Source organism: Carassius gibelio, chromosome B8 (assembly GCF_023724105.1).
Source record: "Carassius gibelio isolate Cgi1373 ecotype wild population from Czech Republic chromosome B8, carGib1.2-hapl.c, whole genome shotgun sequence".
In the NCBI taxonomy this organism is placed as follows: Eukaryota; Metazoa; Chordata; class Actinopteri; order Cypriniformes; family Cyprinidae; genus Carassius; species Carassius gibelio.
In genome coordinates this window covers 24,498,918-24,523,871 of record NC_068403.1, presented here as the reverse complement: position 1 = coordinate 24,523,871, position 24,954 = coordinate 24,498,918, and the positions used below count along the sequence as shown (strand labels likewise).

The 24,954-nt window shown below is 36.5% G+C and overlaps 1 protein-coding gene across 1 annotated transcript; it reads right to left on the bottom strand.

The window, feature by feature from the left end:
- Positions 1-595: 595 nt before the first annotated feature.
- Positions 596-23,024, bottom strand: slc25a37 (solute carrier family 25 member 37). Its single transcript, XM_052562438.1, has 4 exons — positions 22,666-23,024; positions 12,233-12,461; positions 11,981-12,037; positions 596-3,461 (listed from the first exon to the last, which is right to left on the bottom strand). The coding sequence occupies exons 1-4, from the start codon at positions 22,855-22,857 to the stop codon at positions 2,914-2,916; spliced, it is 1,026 nt and encodes a 341-aa protein (XP_052418398.1). The 5' UTR covers positions 22,858-23,024; the 3' UTR covers positions 596-2,913.
- Between the last annotated feature and the right edge of the window lie 1,930 nt (positions 23,025-24,954).

Here is a 24,954-nt window from a genome sequence, read left to right as displayed (position 1 = left end):
GTGTAATTAGTGATATATAAGCTATACTGTAATGGTAGTGAGAGAATAAGTCCATTTCTTTGGTTCCTAGATGCTCAGAGAAAAGAAACAGTGGTCACACACAGCAAATCAAGTACTAAACCAATAAGCATTTAATCAGAAGGCAAATAAACACATCTCACTGGACCGGCATTAGGAACTTCCCAAACCTTCGGAGATGAAATAAACAGAGGACCGAGGGTAAAAGTCCAAGGGAACAGGAAGTGAGAGAGGACACAGGAAAGGCACAGACCAAACAGAACACAGCGAAGTATCAAACGATTAATCACATCCAAAATAAAAGTATTTGTATACATAATATATGTGTGCGCATACTAATATATATATATATATATATATATATATATATATATATATATATATATATATATACATACACACACATTTATATATATATACACATTTATATATATATATATATATATATATACACATTCATACATTTAAGAAAAATTAGAGTACATTTATATATAAATTAAAATATATACATGTAAATATCTTTTGTATGTGTGTGTATTTATAATAACATAGTAAATATACACAGTACACACACATATTATGTAAACTCAAACTTTTATTTTGCATGCAATTAATCGCGATTAATCATTTGATGGCACTAAAACCTCTCTCACACCGTCCCGTCCTGTCGTCTGCATAGATTGCAAAGACGCAGAACATTGGCAAACGATCAATGAATGCTAACACGAAGAGCCAAACGAAACACTGGCGCTGTGATATCAAGGCTGCAGGATGCTTCTGGTGTGCGTTTCATCCGTTGGTCCACAAACAGGACGTCCTGCATAGGATACATAAGCATCTTCTCAATCAGAAGCTAAAAATCTGATAAAATAGAATCAAATCAAAGTTGTCAAAATCAACAACTCCACACTACACTATTTACAAATCCATTCCTCTGCTCGCGTGATTATTGTGCGTGATTCCAGTGCAAATTCAAAGACCTTGAGAGCATGTGCATTATGTAATTTGATGGGTATAAAAACTAGTTTTTCGTTTGCAAAACTACAAAACTGACATATCGGGTCTCAATGGAGAAATGTGAGGAGAGAATTGTTTGCGTAAAGCCTTGCAAACATCGTTACATTGGACTGAATGTCAATTTAAAGGGTTAGTTCACCCAAAAATGCATTTACTCACCCAAACCCAAAAGAGTAAAGATGTTTTTAATATTGTGTCCATCTATTGAAAATTCACAGATCTAAAAATATCAAGTTTCAAGAAGTTTATAAAGACATCGAAAATAAATCCATATGAAATGATTGCGATTCTTCTGACCAGATGTTATGTTAAACAGAAGCTAACACAGGCTGCTTGGTTGACACGTGAAAACTATATTTTCTTCCGTTTACCATATCTGATGCACTCTATGTAAGATTAAGTCCAAGTCCAAGCCTAAATGAAATTGGTTCATTATATAAAGCATTTTTATGATGTCGTTATGAACTTTTTGAGGCTTGAACATTTTGTTTGCGTGTACTTTCAAAGGATGGACAAAAATTATGAGAATATTAAAATGTTTTGTAGAAGAACAAAAGCTAAATCAGTTTAGAAATTATTTGAAAATTATTATATTTACTTTTCAGTTAACTAAAGCTTTAATTCACAGAAATTCTGTTTTAACTTAGCGTAAGAGGCCCAATTAGTCATACCTGCACCTGCTTGTTAATAACCTGAAAAGCAAAACACTGAAAAGCCATCTTCTCTGGATTTTCCATGACTCATACAGCCTTGTTTTCATTCGTAACAAATTAAATATGCCCTCTACTCTGACTGAAAGGTCTGTTTCTGGAAAACAAGGCGAGCTTTATTCTGAACGGGCGACTGAATCTAGAGATCGACAGAGAGGCAGAGCACAAAGGATGAGTCAGCTGCATATTCACAAACCGCTCGGAAACAGAATAAATCTGCTCCCAGACTCTCAAAGAGATTGTCACAGCTATGAAACCTCATTAAGGAATAAAGATTTCATTCTGGGTTTGAGGTATTTGAGCTGCACGCTCTCAACTCTCAAGGTTTTAACACGCAGAAAAACTTCTAAAGCTGCAAAACCCACTGCATAGATCACATCTCATAATTATGTCACAGGATGGACTGCTGATATATCATCGTAGACAACTATGCCCTTAAAAAGCAAGAGGAAAAGTTATCACACCAAAAACTCATTAACTTCTACTGGTAAAGTTAATTAACAGAGGAATACATACACTATGGATTTAGAAATCATAAGGTCTTTAGTGTGATGGGATTTAAGCAGTTTGATTAAATTAGTATCAAATTTGTAAAACCAAACATGCAAAGCTTGAAGCTCAGGCAGCTTTCATAGATGATTAGGCAATAATAAAAATCGGTCTTCTTCTTGAGCAACACAATTCAGGAATGACTTAAATTATAAAATACTAACAAAAATAATAAAGTATTAAAAGCAAACTTTCCTGAACCTCTCAAATATTAAAAAGTCCATAAAAGCCAATCAAATCAAATAAGAAATGTTCTACCGCACGGCTTTGTTGTGTCACTGAGCAGACGGTGAGTGTGCATATATAAATACACACGCACACAATCACGCTTAATCAAAAATATGTTATGCAAGTGAGAACACAAACAAAACATCGACTCATCTTTACCTTCCTGTTTCCGTCATGTTTACAAGAAACGTTCTGTAGTGTGCAACATTCTTGTAACAACAACATTAAACTCTTCCAATAAATTAATACGTTAGCAACAAACACAGAAGCTGCTGGGGTGTCTACTGCATAAGAAATGAGCGTCTACATTCCCCTTTGAGCCGAAGGCGTCTTCCGTTGATCCTCACGCTCACTCTTTGGATGGGCTGAACGGATTCAGTGCTAGCGGGACTCATGTAGTGCTGGCCTTGTGAGCGTCTCTCCTCAGCTCCTGGATGTGTGTTTCCTGTTGGGTCAGAAAGTATTTGAAGAACTCGTACACAGACCAGGCGATGGCCGTAGACGGCATCTGATAAATCACCCGTGCTCTGATGCCTTTAAAGAAGGCCGGCACGCCGCCCAATCGGTACACTGTCCTGAGCGCGTTGACCATGCCAGAGAGATGTCCGCTAACATGTGCGGAGCTGAGCGCCACGTTCTCCTGCGTGTTTAGCAGCGTCTTGCACACGTCTAGCGGAGTGGTTACAGCAGCAGACACGGCTCCGGCCGCCGCTCCGGACAGGATGTGCGTCTCGGGCCGGTACTGGCGCTGGGGGTTAAAATGTTCCTGCATGAATTCGTAAGTGATGAAGTGGACGGCCTGGAAGGGGATGTTCATGGTCAGCTGAGTGCTGTAGCTGCGGTAGAAGGCGGCCAGGCCTTCCTTGCGACTGACCGTCAGGACGCAGTCATACAGGCTGCGGTACGGAGAGTTATACATCTGCATCCTCTGCTTCACCACTGAGAGAGAGACAGTGACAAAAAGATTTCATGTGAAACTTTACATAAAACTTTTAATATTCACTGTACTTATCACTCTCTGGCGAATGCAAATAGGTGATTCTATGCTAAGTCTTATGAACCATGATTTTCATGATTAATAATCACAGTTGGGAAGTAACTAGTTACATGTAACAGAATTGCGTAATTTAATTACAAAATAAATGTAACTGTAATCTGTGTGAGATTAAATTAGTCACTTACAAAAAATGTAATTTCAAAGGGGGTTACATCAGAATACTTTCACAGAGTTTTTTTTTTAGTTTTTTTATTTCTTTTCCAAATTGCATTGACTGCTCAAAAATATGAGACAAATGTTTCAGGAGTTTAGGACACATGCTTATTCAATAACTCTTATTTGCTATTTAGGTTTATGTATATGCTTTAATTTTTTTCTTCCCAAGGCATTGTTAGATGCCAGTGGTTCCAGTCACTGCTATGCAAAGGTTTGGTTTTAAAAACAGTATAGCACAGGGACGTCGTTAGGCCTATTTTAGGGGGGCTGAGGCTGCCCCGAAATGTTTCTAAGCCCCCCTAAATGATAATAAGAACAACAATAACAATTTGATTTATCAACAACCATTTCCTCATTCATATTTAGACGCAACAAATGATATATATCCAGCAACAAAAAATAGCTGAAAAGTCTGAAAAAAAAAAAAAAAGTTGGACAGAAGTACAAAGAGTCATTGTGCTAAGATGAAGCACCGCACCGTCTCGTTGCATTGGTGTGATCCGGCAACTTTCAGAGCGTTGCAGACCGGAGCGCTGCAAGTAACTGGAGGATTCATCTCATCTCGTCGTTACTCTAGTTTGGTCTGAACTCGCTGTGCACCCTCCCACCCACACACACTGATACACACGCTAATGGTGAAAGGAAGATTGTATTGTATGTTGTTTTTAATTACCTGCTAACCTTTAGCTACATTTTCTTGAGGTAAAGGAAATGGGATATTTTGGTTTGCTATGGAAAACTGTAGTCTAGTAGCTAGAGTGAACAATCAAAATATAAGAAATGGTTTACTTAGCAAGCTAATCACAACTCTTTATTCTTTGCCAGTAATATAACCCATTTCTAAAATAGGCATATTCTAAAACAATATCAACCCCCATAGAATGTTGGGGTCACTGAAAACTAAATGTCATAGGGTCCCTGTTAATGCTATTACCGTTGTATCCTTCAAATCACTGAGCAAATGAGATGGGTATTTGAAGATATTTTAGCAGAAAGAAAGAGAAGCAGCCGCAGGAGATTGGCAGGCCAGTTGATTCTGAGGGAGCCGGTGTGATTGAGGTCAGTAGTGGTCTATGTCTAAGGATTGGTTTGTTTTCTTCTAACAATAAGCATTTGTTGGCAGGTCTAGGCACTATGCATAACCTAAACTAAATTATTTCATTATATTTATTATACATGCTAGCTATATTCTAACTAGGGCTGAGACGATTATAATCGTGATTAATCGCATCCAAAATAAAAGTTTGTATATACATAACAAATGTGTGCGTACTCTCACTTTGTGTAATTATATATATATATATATATATATATATATATATATATATATATATATATATATAAAAACACACATATGCTTGTATGTGAGTGCTAAGATTTTGCAAACTCAAGTTACAAAAACCTTGGGGTCTAAGCCCCCCCTGTCTTCCAATCCTAGTGACGTCCCTGCAGTAGCCGCTTTTCCACGAACACGATAAAAGCAGACGTTTGTTTGCATGCTTTGTTAAATATTTAAATTCAAAAGCATGTTTTACTATAATAAGTGATACATTGATCATAATTTATTGAAAATTTGTCACAGAAATAAATGTATTTCTAATTTATTTATTATTTTTAATGCTGAACGTTATGAAAGTAGTCTGCTTATTCAGTCAAAAACATTAGGCTAAATTTCATGACATGGGCCACGGGGAGCTAATCTCTCAAAACGAGACATATGACAGATAAAATATGTTACTACACGATTGTGATAGAGAATAAGAAGCTGACGTCTGATTTCTCCAGCGGTCATATTTACCATGTTTACTATGGTAACGTTAATACCTAGCTTGCATAGTCTTTTGCATCCCTTCTAAATATTTCTGTCTTTTATTGTGATTATAATCCACATTGGATTGGATCAATTTATTTCAAACACAAAACTTTTTAAAGTTTTAAATGTTGGTGTTATAGATGTTAGCTTTTTGAAATGATCCTTATAGAAACTCTGCCTTTGTTAATAACCACTCCTCAAGGGTTTTGTTGGGCCAAAAAAACCTGGCCATTGGCCCCGAGGAACCCCCGACAAGGCACGATCAAGCCTTGTGGTTCGTGCCATACTGAAATGGTGGTTTTAGCAAATGGGTTAGTTGTATTTTGTTTGAGTCTCCAGAGTCAGAGTATAAATATGTATCAAGACTCAATTCTCCTGCGCCTTTTTTTTTTCAATCTGAACCCATGGAGAATGAGATGGACTAGCAAACCAGAAACATGCGGCTCTCAGTTGGACTGCCTTAAAATACTATAAAAGATTAGGGAGTTGTAACCATTCCTCTTTCGAATGGAAGGTACAAAAGCGATAAGCGAAACCTGGAGTGTTTCTTGTTCCAGATAAATTTAACAAATGTCTTCTTTATATTTGAAAAATTGAGTTAGGGGGATTGATTGAAACGGATATAGAAATTTAGGGACTTTATTCATTTTAATGATGTTCACCCTTCCGATAGTGGTGAGAGGGAGAGACACCCATCTATTTAACAAGTTAACTGTCACTCACGTTTTTGAAGATAGACTTGAATGTGCATGATACAAACCTAAATTTTTATAATTCATGACTGAAAACATTTTGTAACATGATTTTTATGTACCATTTACATGGTAATGCAATGTCTGATTTTAAAATGGGTTTTAAAGGATGAATTTTGATATTTTATGTTTTCAAGTGATATATAACTTCTGATGATTTCTAAAATGTGATAGAGAAAAAGGCAAAGAGGAAGTATTTTTTTTTAAACAAAGGTCAAAGCTCCTTTTGTAATGTAGATTTCTCAGGGTGCACTCTTGTCATAAATTAATCTATTACTTTTCCTACATAATTTTTAACAAAATATATATTTGGGAGTCTTAGACCTTTCCAACGAGATATATAGTTTGTCAAGATTAGATTAGATGGTGACAATTAACAGGTTAAACGTTCATTTACTTGAGCTATCAGGGGCATGAAGTTGGATGCAATCAGATCCTCCACCTGTGGAGTAACTTTGATTCCCAAATATCTAAATCCATCGATAGAGGTTTTATAGGGATGTTGAACTGTTGGATTCAGCCTTTCTTGCTCTGTAAGAAAAAATATAGATGACTTGATTTTTTATCTTCATATCCCGAAAATGTTTCAAAGTCATTAATCAAATTATTAAGAGTGGGTATTGAATCTTTAAGTTTAGTTAAATAAACAATTATGTTGTCTGCAAATAGGGAAATCCGATCTTCTAGGCCTGTAATTTCAATTCCCTTTATACCTGGACACATTCTAATTGCAATTGCCAGGGGTTCCAGGGAAATTACAAATAATAATGGCGAGAGTGGACAACCCTGACGAGTCCCGCAATATAAATTAAAAGGTTTGGAGGTTAAATTATTTGTAATGACCTCTGCTGTCGGGCAATGATATAAAATCTTTACCCACTGGCAAAAGTTCTGACCGCATCCAAAACGTCTGAGTACATCAAATAAATAAGACCATTCGACTCTGTCAAATGTTTTTTCTGCATCTAACGACAAAATACACGAGTCTGTAGAGCCATTCTTCTCATAAACAATATTAAGTATTCACATGATATTATGTAAGGCCTGTCTGTTTCGGACAAACCCATTTTGGTAAATTCCTATTAGGGAAGGCATGTTATCCTCTAATCGAAGGGCTAAAACCTTGGCTATAAGTTTGGCATCGGAATTCATTAAAGAAATCGCTTTATATGATTCACATCTGTCTTGGGGCTTGACAAGTTTGGGGATGAGTGTTATTAAAGCATCTCTAAGAGAAAGGGAAGGGAAGCCCTCGAGTAAAGACTATTTATACATTTCTAATAGCGGAATCGCTAATTTATCCTTAAAGGTTTTGTATATATCTATTGGTATCCCATCAGGGCCAGCTGTTTTACCACTTTTCATCTTCATTATGGCATTTAAAACTTCTTCACTAGTTAAGGGTTCGTCCATTTGTCTTTTGGCTTCACGGTCCATAGATGGAATCTAGAGATTATCTAAAAATATATATTGCTGCATACCCTGACTTGTAGATTCTGCAGTACATAATGCTTGGAAATATTTGGTGAAAGTTTCATTGATCTCCGTTGCATCTGAAGTCAGATTTTCAGCTGTTGTGTAAATGCTATTTATTGCTTTACTCGAATACAATCTAGTTTAATCTGCAACGCTAAAAGTCTGACTTCTCTCCATATTCATAAAATGTGTGCTTACAAGGTCCCTTAAAAGTTTTTTACCTGCTATCTCCAAGTTTAACTGGGCCATGATCAGAAATCACAATAGACTCATAGGAACAGTCAAAAATCTTGTGAAATAAATTATTAGAAATCAAAAAGTAGTCTATTAGTGAAAATATGATTTTAGTGATAAACTATAGCATGAATATTCCTCCATGGATTGCATAAATCTAGTTATTTTATGAAACTATAAAGTGTTTTCCTACTTTGCATGTGAGCTGTGTCTTTACTGTTGTACCTATCTATATTTGGGTTTAATGTTATGTTAAAATCACATCATATGATTAAATTTCCAGGTTGGGATACCAAAGTTAAGAACAAGTTTAAAAAAAAAATTCTGGACTGTCAGAATTGGGCCCATACACGTTCACAAGGGTAATTGTGTTATCTATAATAGTGCCTTGTACAATCAGATATCTACCAGATTTATCTGGAATTACTTTTAAAATTTTAAATGGAATGGCTTTATGAATCAAAATCATTACTCCTCTTGAGTTAGATGTATATGAAGCAGAGAATACTTGGCCCAGCCACCTTCTACATATTTTTTAATAGTTCACCAGATAAAAGGTGAGTTTCTTGTAACAGCACGATAGGTGTTTTAAATTGCTTAAGTCTAGTCATGACTTGTTTTAACTTGGAAAGTTTACCTAGCCCCCTAACATTCCAGGAAATAAATGTTATCTGAGATTCACTTGACATGTTTTACAACAGCACTTTTCCATAACTCTATGATCATACACATAATGGATAGCAACAAATAGATTATAAAATAAAAATCCATTAGGGTTAAAAAAAAAAAAACTTAAAATGCACTGAGCTATGATTTTGCATACTCTTGAACGCACTTGAACAGAACAACTCTGCGTTCACCCCCTTCCCACCAAACTGCAAAGATTCTTCAACAGGATGGTCTGGTCCTACAACTAGGAACCCATCCTTGGCCAGTAAAAAAAAAAAAAAAAAAAAACATTAAGCATCAGCCTATCCACAAACAGCCAGTAAACAATGAATATAAGATCATCTCCCCTCAAATATTAGTTGAACTGATTCATTCTCAGAATGAGTCAGGTTAAATATGATGTTTTAACTTTGACAGATTAATACTGTCCGTTTACACATCCGAGTTAAACCGATCAAGAAATACATTGATTGTGATATCAGCATTGATAAATAAAACTGCTTGACCTTTTAGTCAAATACTAGGATCTTTTCATTACTCTCCTGACGCTTCTCCGAATTCCTGTATACATTTCTGTACATCTCCTGCCATCTCGCAAATCTTCCACTGACCCTTATACAGCAATCTCAGTTTGGCTGGATAAACAAATCTGTATGAGATGTTCAATGTCTGGAGACGCTTCTTCACATCATCGAATTCCTTTGGTTGTTTCCTCACCGCTACTGAGAAGTCATCACTTTGTGTTCCTCAAACTTCACTGTTCCCATCTCCCTGGTGGCTTGAATCACTCTCTGTCAGTTGCGGAAATTAAGGAATTTCAGGATCAGGATTAGTGGGTACAGTTGCGGCTTTGTCGGTGGCTTGCTGATTCTGTGTGCTCTTTCAATGACTACTGGACTCGGAAAGGTAGATGCTCCAAAAACATCAAACAGCCACTTTTCCAAAAAGTTTACCACATCTTTTCCTTCTACTTTTTCAGGCCAGTTGACTAAATGTAGATTGCGGTTCTCTAAGTAATTTAAATCAGAGGAGAGCGTTACGTTATCCTCTTCGTTGGTCATGATAGCTGCACCCACTAGCTTAGCGCTAGCTTCGTTCCCGTCAGGAGTTTCCTCAGTATTATCCATGTTTTTCTATGTGGTTCTTAGATTTGCCATGACAAATCCACAATCTTTGTTGCCACGGCTAAACTCGGATAATACTCAACTAGAAATCTGGCTGTTTGTGGCAGGAGCTTGGAGTCGTACGTCTACCTAGCTCGCTGGCATGTTGGATTCCGAGGGCCATTTTTTTACCTGAAACTTTATTTAGTTCCTGGTTCCTGCGGTGGAGAAACACAGAGTACCAGGCCAAGTAATTTTAGCCACACAAAGTCAAAATGTTGGTATTTCTTGCTCTGAGTCTGCCATAAAATCTCTCTCTCTCTCTCTCTCTCTCTCTCTCTCTCTCTCTCGTCCTTGGTGGACATATACGGCAATTCACTTTTGCTTTATTTGAACAAAGCTTTATGCTGGAGAAATTATTTTTCAAAAGTTTTCTGCATATGGCCTGTTGAGGCTTTGTTAGTTTGTTTACAAAGGTCATAACTGGCACTATTTATGCCTGAGCCTAATGTAAAAAAAATTCTGAAGTGCAATGTTGTTTACATCCATTTCATTTATTGTTTTTGGTATTTATTCAAGTGGAGGGCTTTAGCATTTTTTTTTTTTTTTACAGCGATTGACAGTCCATTGCTTTTATAGTTTTTTGTTGTTTTGTTCATTTATTGTGGATATTTAAAATGTTTTCCATTTTCAGTGTTAAATATTCTTTAGAAATAAAAGTTTATTGATCTTTGAAAAGGTATACCTGCATTATTATTCATATTCATATTCATTATATTAGTTAAAACTGGTCTTAGAACGACAATATTAACGTTTATTGCAATAATTTATTGGGCAATTTATCATCCAGCAAAATGTGTTATTGTGACAGGCCTAGGGATTGGATTGGAAGTCCTTGTATGGGCATTTTTCCCAGAAGGATACAGTACTACTCCATAGGTACTCAAGGTTAACATGAGATTGTATGAAACTGTGTATGTTATGCCCCTTTAAAGTCTGATTTTGTGCTGGATGTGCATTAAAATGAAATTATTATAATCAGAATTTAAGTGATTAAAGTCTGACAGTAATCAGTGTTGAGTACTATTGCAAGGTTAACCTTGCCCACTGTTTCAAAATGATTAACAGTTGAAAACATCTGTTAGAAATGTAGAAAAGTAATAAAAAAATTATTAAAAGTAATCTGGTACATTACTTTAATAAAGTAACTGAAATAGTTATACTATTTATTACATTTTGAAGAAGGTAACTTGTAATCTGTAACCTACTACATTTCCAAAGTAACCTTCCCAACACCGTTAATAATAAAAAAAACATTAATGTGTTAAGGTTTTTTATTTTATTTATTTTTTTATTCAGCAATTATGTTCAAATCATATTTGCTAGTAATATACTGTAATTGCTCATTAAAAACACATATTTGTCAAGACATGATGTATTTTTGTAGGCCAAAACCTGAAAACAACTTTGCATTTTAGCACCTCCCGTTCAGTTTTTTTATTGGATTTTTCGTTTAATTGCCTAAATTAAGGTATTTGTTTGAAACAAGCTCAATATATTTCCTTGTTTTATTCTGCGACTTGAAATACATCAGTAAATGTGTTCATTTGTGAAAAATATCACAATCAAAAGTGTTGTCAAAGGATGCACATTTTGTGTTTACAAATACTTGTAAATTATTTTAATCCAGCAATATTGTTTGCATTATATCTACTGTACTAGTATTTTACTGAAATCTGCCATTAAAGAAAGAAACACATAATTAGAAAAAAATAATAATAATATTCACAAGGACCACAGCTATTTCAGCCAACCGTCAATTCACTGTAATTGAGTTTTTCCATGCTCATTAAAATTTATATTTACTGTTATTAATTACATATGATACAATAATTCTAATAATAATATAATAATAAGAACTCATATTTTCGTATACATATTTTTCTAATGTCTAGACCAGGATTTTCTCACAGGGCTTAATGCAGGAAATGCAGATGTTGAAAATCTTATTTAAATAAATAACTTAAAAAAAAAAAAAAGTAAATCTGTAAAACTAAAATATGAATCTCTGGATAAAATTATTGTTAATGAAATGTGGAATTTCTTGGGCGTAATCTTGAAGACCCCAAAACAAACCACTTTACAGTGTACTTAAAAGTATTAAAATATAAGATTTATCATTGACTGTCGAAGAATACCTTCTGCTGGGTTCATGATAGCATCGTGGAGGACAGTGGCAACACTTCCTGCCACACCTGAAGTGGGAAAAGAGAAGAAAATTATGTATGAATTATAAATTATATATAAACCAGTTAAAAAAAAATCTTGTATACTGTCCTACTCAAGAAAAACTCTATATCAGATGGCCTGAGGATGAGTAAATTAACAGCAAGTTTTAATTGTGGGTGATCTATCCCTTTAAGACCTCACAGAATAATCCCTTCTCTTACCGTTAGCGATGTGACTGTTCCCTCCATTCTGTATGACGTCACTAAGGCTGCGCTTGATCCGCTCGTAGCAGGCGAAATAGAGTGCGTGTGCGGGACCGGCCCCCAGCACAGTAATGTTGAGGCCCCTCAAGGGCCGAAGGAGGCCCTCTGTCCTCATAATCCTCTTCAGTGCACCGTACACACTGCGGTACTGAGCCTTTGGGTCTGGCTGTAAACTCTGCATACGTGTCTGTGGACAGAAAGACAGCAGCGAATAAGTCTATTAACCATAAAAAGGAGCAACAATTGATAAGCAAAACTAAACTTACAGAAAAACATTCACAAACAAAGTTTAGGAACAAGACCATATCATGAAGATCAGGTCTGGCATTGTGTAGGCCACAAACAAATTTCTGATGTTATGGTGTTTTATTCAATTCCACCAGAAAATATATAATTACAGAGACCCTAAAAATAGATATTTTCTGATAGAAACAAAAAGGATGGTTAAATTGTTAACACAAAAGGGGAAGGAAATACCATCAATATGTAGACAGAGATAGAAGCAGTCAATCTTTCTGCTTGGCCAACATTTCGGCTCAGTTATAAAAACATGCTTTGTTTAATGTGAATGATTTGGCAAGAATCCTCACAACATACACAGACCGAGGCCCACAGGAGCCAAACTATCAGAATAAAGCCTGATCCACAAACTGAAGCTTATTCTGCCCCCAAAACAGCCCACTCAAACGTCTGAGCAACAAAACCAACCAGTTTCTTGCTAACAATTCTTCTGGGAGGGAGTATCCTTTTATACTGGCTTCCCAGACTTTTAGACCACATGTGATTATTTGTAAATGTTTTAAAAATCATTCTGATTCAGTCTAATTGTCTAATAGTTATTCTGATCATTCTGGAACAATTTCAAATGATTCACTGAAATGAACTCATACAGTATAACTTGTTAGAACAATTTCCTCAATACATCTGTAATATCTAGCCATTACTGCATTTGAGATTGCTTTATAACAGAAGGAGATACTGACTGCAACATGCATATGATGTCAGATAATGGAGTGAAAGAATAATTGAAGTATGTCTATATAGTCCATGTAAAACAAGTTTAAACCAAACCAAAATACTTTTTTCAATCATTTTTATTTTCCTTTTTTTTTGTCCCATTTGTCCTTCATATTTTACCTCTGCCTGAAAACATTCATCAGGATGGACTGAGCTGTTCCAAACAGATTTAAAGGGATAGTCCATCCAAAAATGAAGATTTGATGTTTATCTGCTTACCCTCAGGGCATCCAAGATGTGGGTGACTTTGTTTCTTCAGTAGAATACAAATTAAGATTTTTAACTCAAACTGTTGCAGTCTGTCAGTCATATAATGGAAGTAACTGAGAATCACGGCTGAGAGTCAAAAAAAAAAACATACACATACAAAACCAAATTAAATCCTGCTGCTTGTGGCGATACATTGATGTATAAAGACACAAAACGATCGGTCTGTGCAAGAAACTGAACAGTATTTCTATTGCTTTTTACCTCTGATTCACACAATGTCCAAGAGTGCATTACCACCACCTATCTCTCAAATGGACCATTGAAACTCTATTATCTTAATTAGGATTTTCAATAGTCCACTTGAGAAATAGGTGCCAGTAATGCACTTATAAGTTTGCGATCCACTGTAAAGCAAGACGACGACGACGACGTGTCATGCACCGGCTGTTGAGAATGCGCTATGGAGAGTTCGGACATTGCATTACTTTTACAAACTTCTTCAACTATTTCAGAAAAAGCCTACAATTCTGTGCATTCTGGAGGGCTTTAGCAAACAAAAAGCAGAATAACAGATACATATGCCACAGGAAAAACTAAGCCAATATAGTTTCCTCAAATATAGTTAAATAGGACATGTAATGCTATGAATATATTTGAAACTCCAGACCTGAATGGGTTACACACTTTACCTGAGACACAAAAATATTTCATTAAAAAAAGGAGACAGCCTCAAGACATTTCTTGGGACTTTTTTTATGTCCGCAAAACAAAACACACAGTCACACGGTTATTCTGACACTGCAATAAAAATAAAATAAAAATACAAAAATAAAAAGTATTATGTTGCAATTCCTAAATATCTTGTTACAACAAACTGTAACACTCTTAAGTGGTTTATCTTGAAATAATGACAGATTTATTGTATGTTTTCCACATATTATTACACATGAACATGAAATACATGCAGATTGACATGAGAAACATAAAACAGCATAGCTAAGTTAGTCCATGGTAAGTTAGTTTGCTTTAGTTTAGCAGGAAGTGGAAAGACTGGTCTTGCTGTAATCTAAATTTTTGCACCTTTTAACAAACTGAACTGGTTACTATCAAGTAACTGTCACAGAGGAGGGGTGACAGTCATGACAGGAATTTGAGTGTGTATTGTACTCACATGTGTGTGTGTGAATAACGGCCTGTTAATCAATTTCAAAACGTCCCTTCCCAAATGCAAAAGACACTCCTTCACATTCACACCCTTCTGGACATGTGAGATTATGACCTCTGCCCTAACCCACCCATCAGCCATGAGGAGGGACTCACAGCAGCCCATCCGTTCCACACCGATTACTGGTTATACCCTCTAGTCACCACCATCAGGCCCAATGTTTAAACCAGCTGCCAACTTTCACCTGCCAATGAAACTGCAGTTTATTTATTACATATTACATTATAGGCTATTGGTTTAAATAATTGTTGTTTATGATGATGGTTTTAAAAAATATTTTTGGCCTGTTTGTGAATTTAAAAAGTAATGCTTGCATTGAGAGTATAGGTGAGTGTTATTTGAAGGCCAAGTCCCACTAATGTTGTGTTTTAGTAATGTTAAATAAAAGAGTTAACGTAAAAGTATGTAATTTTTTTTCCAATGTAATCCAATTTTGCGTGCTTTCAGTGGCATCAATAGTGAATACTAGATTTGTGACATTGTGACATTTGCTACACAGAGCCATTGTTTACTGACAATCTGTACAAAATATGATCATGGTTTGGTGCAGCGTGTAGAGATTTACTGCTGATTACAGAACCGGCATTACTGACAAATGCACATTAAATATTGGGCGATATTTATCGTGCATCCCTAAATAACATGGTTGATATGCAGACGTTGCACTGTAAACTGAAATTATTAATATACACATCACTCTGACAGAATTAGCTTAAAAGTCTTTTTGACTTTATCCGTCATGTTTATTTAAATTATTTAATTGGGGGTATTAGATTAATGCCGATCCATTTTGTTTATTTATATTTTTTACTATATTATTTTTACAGTTAATCCCATGTCCAACAAATAAATACACACATGGTCACGATTGGAGACAAGGCATAGCTATTTACAGAAAGATTTCAGCCCCTTGGAATTATAAGGTTCTAACGGCCGAGTATGTATTTTTCTGTTGGACATGGGATTAACTGTAAAAACATGGTATAACCCGGGATAACGGGTCTATTGGCTAATGAAACCATGACTGACAGGATTGTTTTTCTTCTTTTATACAGTATAAAAAAAGATGTCTGCATATTTTAGTAGGCCTATTACTTTCATACTCTGTCATGTATAGCACAGAGTGAAAAAATAATATTTGATTCATGAACAAATTCATTGACAGATATATAAGCGAAATTCACCCATTGGCCTCTGACCATCATGGCCTCCCTAACAATCCCCATATCTACTGATTGGCTTCATCACTCTTTCTCCTCTCCATCAGTAAGCTGGTGTGTGGTGGGCGTTCTGGCGCACTATGGCTGCCGTCGCATCATCCAGGTGGATGCTGCACACTGGTGGTGGATGAGGAGATACCCCCTGTCTATGTAAGCGCTTTGAGTGCCTAGAAAAGCGCTATATAAACGTAAAGAATTATTATTATTATTATTATTATTATTATTATTATTATTATAAGACTACAGGAAAAAATTAAAGACAATTGTTACACCTCATTTTTTATTTCATAAAAAAAAAAAAAAAAATAGTAGATTTTTATTTCCAAAATGAATCAAGCTAATAAAATAAACACAGCTTACATTACAAACTCTTTCATTTGAAACTACGCCGTGGTTGCCTAAATAAAGTTTGAATACATTGAATACATGTAAATCACCGCATCATATAATTTGTGTAAGCCTATATGAAACACAACTATTGTGGAGAATAATGCACGGCAATCAGCTCTTCTTTTTTTTTGTAAGTGTCGTTTATCGGTTTTATGAAGAGTTCTTCATCTTAATATGAAGTCGCAACTACAAGAAAAAGCAGCGTCATTCATCCTGTTTCTCTATTCTGGTTCTTCTGCTATTGCTGCATCTCTCTGAATCACACCCTGTCTCTTACTGTACATGCATCACAATATTACCAAACACTGAGAACCACGTGATCCGTTAAAGATCCATTTCAGTCACAGACTACAGACTACCAACACATTAAAGTGGGTGTTAGACCATATTAAATGTCCTTTGCAATGCAATTATCTTCCCATAATATGACATCTTAGAGTGAAACCAAATATTCTTTCTTTGGGAAACAAAAGTTGGGCGTAACATGACATTGACTAAATTGAGAAAAGTGGAATGTGACAGATTTGCTGAAAACATAAATAGGGTCAATTTCATGTCACCTCTACATTTAATTATGGAAAATGAATTAATGGAAAGCCACCTCATGTTAAACCTTGAAAAAGAAGCACCATGTGCACCTTTCTCATTGTCCATGCAGAGACAGTAAGTGTGTGTGAGTAAAGGTCATATGGAAAAGCACACCAAGTGTCCTGAAATGCTCTTAAGTATTGCTTCTAGAAAGTGACGGGCCTTGTACAGCTGGCAAGTTCCCAATTATTTCTCACATACTGGAATTTCCAGTTTCCCTACAGCCTGAATCACTACAACAGACACATGGTCTCCAGAATTGCAGCATCACATTTGTTTAGTTTTCAACAGGACATTTAATTACCAACTATACTGAATTGACAAAGTTTAAGGCACACTTGTCTGCTTTAAAATGGCCAATGAAATTGAAGCAGTCACTTATGAACATCACTAACAAATCTCTGTTTCCCTTGTTCCTGAAGGCACTTTTTTTTTAAACCATGCAAAAGCAAAAAAGAGGAAGTATTTAAAGCAAATTTTTTTCTGGCTGTATGACAAATTATTTACTAGTCTGTCACGCAAATCATTGAAGGTCAAACCTTATCTCCTGTAATAGGGGTAATATAATCGTTTATAATTCAACATTAGTTCAACATTACAGGGATACTCCACCCCAAAATGAAAGTTTTGTCATTAATCACTTATCCCAATGTTGTTCCAAAGCTGTAAAATCTTAGTTTGTCTTCAGAACACAATGTCAGTTTTTTTTTAATTAGAGGTTGACCAATATATCGGAATAGGTAATTTTTTTTAATATATCGGCATCAGCCGATATCCGTGTTTAGTGGCGCCGATTTAAAGTCAGGCACGTCCGCGGGCAGCCCCGTGTTATTGGTGCGGTGGAAAATGCTGCTGCGGCATGTGAAGAACCCAAAGCCAAAACCTTCAGAAGATTCAACAACAGGTAAGGCTTAAATTCAGATATTTCAAAGTCTTATGGACATATATGTACTATATATTACTAGCAAACTATGACGTGTTGCTTCACTTACTGAAAGAAAAAAACAAATAGCATAGTACCATTGGAAACTGTCATACATGGCTTTTGGTGCCACAGCTGGTTAAAGATCTGCTTACTTGCAGTTAACTTTAAAGGGGGGGTGAAATGCTATTTCATGCATACTGAGTTTTTTACACTATTAAAGAGTTGGATTCCCATGCTAAACATAGACAAAGTTTCAAAAATTAAGTTGTACGTTTGAAGGAGTATTTTTGTTCCCAAAATACCCCTTCCAGTTTGTCACAAGTTTCGGAAAGTTTTTTTCGAGTATGGCTCTGTGTGATGTTAGATGGAGCGGAAGTTCCTTATATGGGTCCTGAGTAGGGATGGGCATGATTAATCGATGATCGATAATTGATCTTTAAGATTTTCCTCGATCATGTTAATTTGTTATCGATTAATCTAAAGCATTTTTTTTTAATCTAATGCAGGTTGCGTTGCGTAGTGTGAGTCTTGAAGCAATTAAATTAATTTCACTGTGTGGCAGCAATTAAATATTTTACCACCAGGGTGCAATATTTGACGGTTATCTGTGATCTTCCGTTTTGATTTCAAAGAATAATCATGAAGATGTCACGGCGAAGTGTGGCGTGGGACCATTTTGATTTAAAAAGTGAACTAGTTAACTGCAAACATTGCGATGGGGTGTTTAAGTACAACTCGGCCACAACTCAAATGATGTACCTGTGCATCCCGGCAACGTCAGGTCCCTCAGAGCGGGTGTTTTCGGCGGCTGGACTGACGGTCACCATGGTTGCGGTCGCGTCTGACACCAGATCATGTCAACATGCTTATACGGTATTTCTCAACAAAAATCCGTAGATTTGACGTGCAGAAGTTGTATGCTAGTTACTAAAGTTAGTTATTTTTCATGAGGCTTTAAGTAGCATAATTTGTTATGTTAGAGTAATTGTTAGGAAGGCTAATATCTGGCCTTTTCTTCTGGCTTGGATAGTTTTGAGTTACATTTTGACAAAATCTGTCAGATCTAAGTATTATAATGTTTTTTTATGTTATTGTTTAACATGATTCTTTTATCATTATTATTATTTTGGAACAAATGAGGTCTCTGTTTAAGAACGCCTGCTAGCAGCTGCAGGTTCCGCTGCAAAAATAAATAATTAATTATATTATAAAAATATTAATGATTAATCGATAGTCGATCGTTAATTCTCCCGACGATCGACTAAGAAAATTTAATCGAATGCCTATCCCTAGTCCTGAGGGCACTTCTGCTGGAAGAGCGCGCGCTCCCGTATAGCAGAGCACTGAGAGCACAACAGACTTCACTGATCAGAGCGAGAGTGTCGCGAAATGTCACAAAAGGAGTGTGTTTTTGGTTGCCAGGGCAAGACAACCCTGCACAGATTACCAAAAAAAAAAACAGCATTAAGGGACCAGTGGATGGAGTTTATTTTTACAGAGCATCAACGGAGTTGTGCAAGTGTTTTTGTTTGTTCCCTGCATTTCGAAGATGCTTGTTTTACAAACAAAGCCCAGTTTGACGACGGATTTGCGTATCGTTTATTTCTTAAGGATGATGCAATCCCAATGAAAAAGGGTCACGATCGTGTGTTGGAACCGCAGGCGGTGAGTAAAACTGCTTCAAATATCTCTGCCTCCTTGTTAGTGCGTCCGCCTCCCATCGGAGACCTGGGTTCGAGCCCCGCTCGGAGCGAGACGTTGCTGCTGCTGCTCTCGTTCAGTTTCAGCCTCGGGATCTGATTCTGGATCATAAATAAACAGCTGAATCCGACTGTTATCCATGGTTTGTTTTGGATGATGTTTTTTTTTCCTCAAGGTACTCGCAACTTCCAAATGCTCTCAATGCAAAAGCCTACTGGCGCTCGTGATTCCTTAGCTCCGCTCACACGTCACGCCTCCAGCCGGTCGTGTTTTTCCGGGAAAAATTGGTACAGACTATCTTTCTCTTATGAATATAATAAAACTAAAGACTTTTTAGAGTTATGAAGGATGTACTACTACTCTATAGGTACTCAAGATTAACAGGATATTGAGTGAAAACAAGCATTTCACCCCCCCTTTAAGGACTTTAGTCGAAAATTAGCAGCAGCAGCTTTTTGTAAGGAAAAGCTTAAATTTGTGGAGCGGCACCACATTACACTTTAAAACCTTAATTATGTATGAGTATGAAAATGTATTATTATTATTATTATTATTATTATTATTATATGTTTATAAACTTTTTAATCATGTAATATATGTACTTGTGTGTGTTACATTTATTTAAACAAATATTTAAATATTTCATATAGAGAGATAGAGAGTATTATTAACATTTTAAAACTTGACTTTTTCTGCCTTCATGACTTTTTCAGTTTACTCTCTGTGTCTACCATCACTAACACACAAACACGCACGAACGCACAAACCAATTACAGCCCAATTCCTTCCAGGTAAAGTCCAGGGGCCTCTGGTTGGTTAGGCATGAGACGCATCTCTGTGGCTATGTGCTGTCCAGACACGTAGTACGCGGCTCTCAAACGTGTAGCACTATGGCGACCAGCAAATGAGTGAAATCTGGCAGCCACTAAGGAAACGATAACAATAGCCTACGCAAGTCCCACACAAGAGATGCAGAGCTCAATCTGGCACAGTGACAGATCACTTTCACTCACAAGCTCACAAAAAGACAAAGTTAGGACACTTTTGTCCCGCCGTAACAAACTCCGGGAACTGGTTTGTGAAGAGACAGAGCTAGAATTCAGAGTTTAGTGAACTCGCTGCCAGGCTGATGTTTGAATGAACTGTTGTTTTAAAACTGAAACGAGGCTAGCCCAAAGATTAGCGCTACACTCATGCACAAAATCACCTGAGTGGTATTTCCACTCAACATCATGAGACGACGCTTTCACCCTGGATAAAATATGTCCAAAGGGGAGAAAAAGAGACAGCCTTTTGTTCCTCAAAAAATGTATCTGGAATAATGAATCTGACCAAGACAAGTCATGCTGACAGTGACTTAACTCGTTTGTTTCATCTATTCGAGGAGACCGTGGCCTAGTGGTCAAAGATCTAAGCTGCTAACTACAAAGTCATAAGTTCACACCCAGGGAAAAGGGTGAGCCATAAACTACCACCATTATGACTTCGACCCATTAAACCCAAGATTACTCAAGGGCAGACTATCCTTGTAATAAATATACTTCAGAAAGTCTATAGGAAAGCCCTTGTGAAAAGGAAGTACACTTAAGCATACATTTAAAAAGAGTTCTTATTTTGGAGACACTTTTAAAAGAAATACTTCAGTGCTAATTGTATGGAAGGCCATTTCTGCCACAGAATTAAACAACAACTTTTTACATCACAATTCTGACATGTTTTCTCACTTTTTTGTTTTTGTTTCTCAGAATAAATGGTGAATTCCGAATTGTCAAATGGGAACCCGGAATTGTAAAGAAACAAACTCAGAATTCTGAGTTTATATCTCACAATTTTTGAAGTTTATTTATTTGTCAAAATTTTATTTATTTGTCAAAACTTTTTGTTCTCTAAACTGGTAGAAGCAAAGTTTAATTTGTGAGATATAAATTTAGAATTGTGAGGGAAAATTGTCGGAATTATGATAATAAAAAAGTTATTTTGTTTATTTCTTTCAAAGTTAAGATTACATACAATTAAATGGATGTTATTTAAAATTAAATAAAATTGTATTAAAGTTTAAATTTATATTAAATGCAGTTATTGAGAGTGCATTTGACCCTGTTAAATAGGGCTTAGGTTCATCTTTAAAAGTAATTTTATAATTCTATGGTCTTTGAAATATGGTTATGGATGTGAAAACAAGCATTTCTGGTAAACTAAAATATATTTTAATGTCATTTACATCAAAACTGGCAAGTCATGTAATTAGAAACAATTGTTAATTTAAAATTAATTTTAAATGTGCTGTCGAATGTTAGTCAACATTAAAATAAGTATACTTTATAGCATGTCAAAAGATTATTTAAAGAAAATTATTTAAAATGTAATTTTAATTTGAGATGATTATTAAGTACACTTTTAGAAAGTAGACTTAAGTGTGTTAGGAAACATAGCTATAAACGTTCTCTTTAAGTGCACTTAAGTTTTATTTCATTAATATTATCTGCAAGTAGTTTTTTTTCTTTCTTTTTTTTTTATAATACACCACAAGTGTGCAATTAAACATTGCTTTTTGACAAAATAAGTCTCCTACTTAGTTCACAAACGCAAAACTAAGATATCTTATTTATGATTTGATGACGGAGTATGTGCTCTTTTTTTGTATTTACAGTAAGAGTATACCATTGACTTGTAGCAATTATGAGTGTTAAAACACTATTGTAGCAAGCTATTCTGCACTGTAAATACATAGTATTTCAATCGACTAAACCCTGAATGTGTTAAGAACCTAAAAACCTTGAAATGACTGTACAGAGAGAAAAATGAGGTGAGGAGTTGAGCTCCTTTAGCAGCGTCTGGAGAGGAAGTGCACTAAACTCGTAAACTGCACAGAGAGCTTAAAACACACACACGCGCAAAAAAAATAAGCATGGCCGACTCTGCTGGTTTAACTTAGTTGTTGTTGTTGTTTTGGACCGATTTGAGAAGGTTTGAGTCATCAGGTCATTTGCCATGCTGATCGAGCCGAACTTTGTTTTAAAAGTTAGCTTGACGGCTACAGGGCTGTCCAGGGCTGCTAACAGCACACTTGAGACCCTGATGAATGTTATAAACCCTGCTGTCTGCGCGGAGTTACCTTGACCGAGTCCACGGGGTACATGACTGTGTGCTCCAGCACTCCGGCCACGGCGCCCGCTGTCATGTGCGTGCACAGGGACGCGTGAGCGGGCAAACTCTCGTAATCCGCGTCGCCCTCCGACGATCCGCCGTCGCTTTTCACCTCCGACATCTCCAGACTCGCCAGGACCGTGTCGGTGCGCAACTCCATGCGTGAGGGGCGGCGCTGGGAAGGTTTAAACGCACGGCTGATGCGTGGAGATGTGAAACGGCGGCACGAGCCCGCACATTACTACCACTACCACTACCACTGACATCGTCATCTCAGCGACGCCGCGACGTCACCGTGACGCAGCGGGCCCGCGCCAGGCGATGAGAACGGTAAAGTGTGAAGGAAGATGTGTGACCATTAAAAAAGTACAGTGATGTGGGAATTCCTGTCGAGTTTTTTTTAGGGTGATACTTCTTTTAAGAGGTGTTTTAATACTGCATAGATTAGGAGTAATTATTATATTCTAGTCCATTTCGTCTTTATTAACTCATTATAGACCATGGTCTGATATGAACAAAAGACTACTATAGAATGCTTTAAAGGGACTTTGTACTTTTTTTGGCATGTAAGATTCATTTAGCTATTCGGTTCATTCGAACGACCAGTTGAAAATGATTCATTGATTCATTTGAGTCATTAGTGAAAAGTTTTCAAAAAGCACAGGCACAGGATTTGTTATGTAATAAATGTTATTTATATAAACCTACTTTTAATAATACTCTAGCTTTCTCGATTAAATGTGACCCGTGATGGCAAAATGAGTCACACACACACAAAAAAAGTTTTATTTTCACATTCTCCATTTAAAACTTGGAATGAATGTGTTCCAGTTTAATATGTTCAGTGTTTGTTCCAGGACGTGTAAAAAAAGGCCTGCTTAAAAAAAAAAAAAAAAATATATATATATATATATATATATATATATATATATATATATATATATATATATATATATATTGTTTAGTAGCTGTGTTTATATATATATATTCTGTCTAATGCTGTTATTTTATAGAATGGATCCAACTAAAATCTCAATTTCTGTAGTTAAAAAAAAAAAACATCACAAATGGTCTAGAAACATCTTGAACGAATCGTTAAAGGAACCGACTCAACAGATTCGAAAAAAAACAGATTCCTATACAAAGCTGAAACGTTGTAAAAGGAAATGTACACATTATGTATTATGTCTGTATCTATTCTGCATCTGGATCTTCTAATAGTCATTCCAATCCACACACGCTAGCTTTGGTCAGATCCATCTGTGAGAGAGTGATAGTTTAGGTGTGTCTTTCTCAGAATGGATCTGTAGTTCAACAGTGTTCACTTTATCATACAACATCTGCTGGTTTTGTAACTACAAATGATACAGAGAATCTGCTTTTGAGCAGATGTCCCTCTAATTTACTCCACCTTTCATGCACACAACACGTTTTAATACAGCAGTCCCATTTCTGTACACTTTAGCATACTTTTATTATGGAAGTTATGTCATTTAAAACAAGAGATTTAAGTGCAATCTGAATGTTTCCAGACTTATCAGTTACAATTAAATAAAAAAAGTATTTTAAATTTAAAGGAAAATTAAATTAGTAGAATATAAAAATTATTTATGTATGTATGTATGTATATATATATATATATATATATATATACAAAAGTGGCATTTTGTTTTATTAATATTTATATTCTCTGCAAGTACTGTTCTTAAAAAAAATACTTTTAAGATTTAAAGTATATTGTAGGCGTACATCCCGGGGTTGGGGCTCGTATGCGAGCGCCTGGTGGCCGGGCCTTCCCCCATGGGGTCCGGCCGGGCTCAGCCCGAAGGAGTGACGTGGGGCCGCTCCTCCTCTGGGCTCACCACCTGCAGGAGGGAGCGTAAGGGGCCGGTGCATAGTGGATCGGGCGACAGTCGTAGGCGAGACCCCCGACGACCCGATCTCTGGACACGGAATCTGGCTTTAGGGACGTGGAATGTCACCTCGTTGGCAGGGAAGGAGCCTGAGCTTGTGCGGGAGGTCGAGAGGTACCGACTAGAGATAGTCGGGCTCACCTCAACGCACAGCTTGGGCTCTGGAACCACACTTCTTGAGAGAGGCTGGACTCTCTACCACTCTGGAGTTGCCCATGGTGAGAGGCGGAGGGCTGGAGTGGGTTTGCTAATAGCCCCCCAGCTCAGCCGCCATGTGTTGGAGTTTACCCCGGTGAACGAGAGGGTCGCTTCCCTGCGGCTTCGAGTCGGGGATAGGTCTCTCA

Bases quoted from the DNA above. Each gene is read 5' to 3' on its own strand.
- slc25a37 (XM_052562438.1), bottom strand. From the start codon at position 22,857: ATGGAGTTGCGCACCGACACGGTCCTGGCGAGTCTGGAGATGTCGGAG. The intron at 12,038-12,232 runs GTAAGAGAAGGG...TTCCCACTTCAG, and splicing joins GAACAGTCACATCGCTAACG to GTGTGGCAGGAAGTGTTGCC. The intron at 3,462-11,980 runs GTATTCTTCGAC...TCTCTCTCTCAG, and splicing joins TATCATGAACCCAGCAGAAG to TGGTGAAGCAGAGGATGCAG.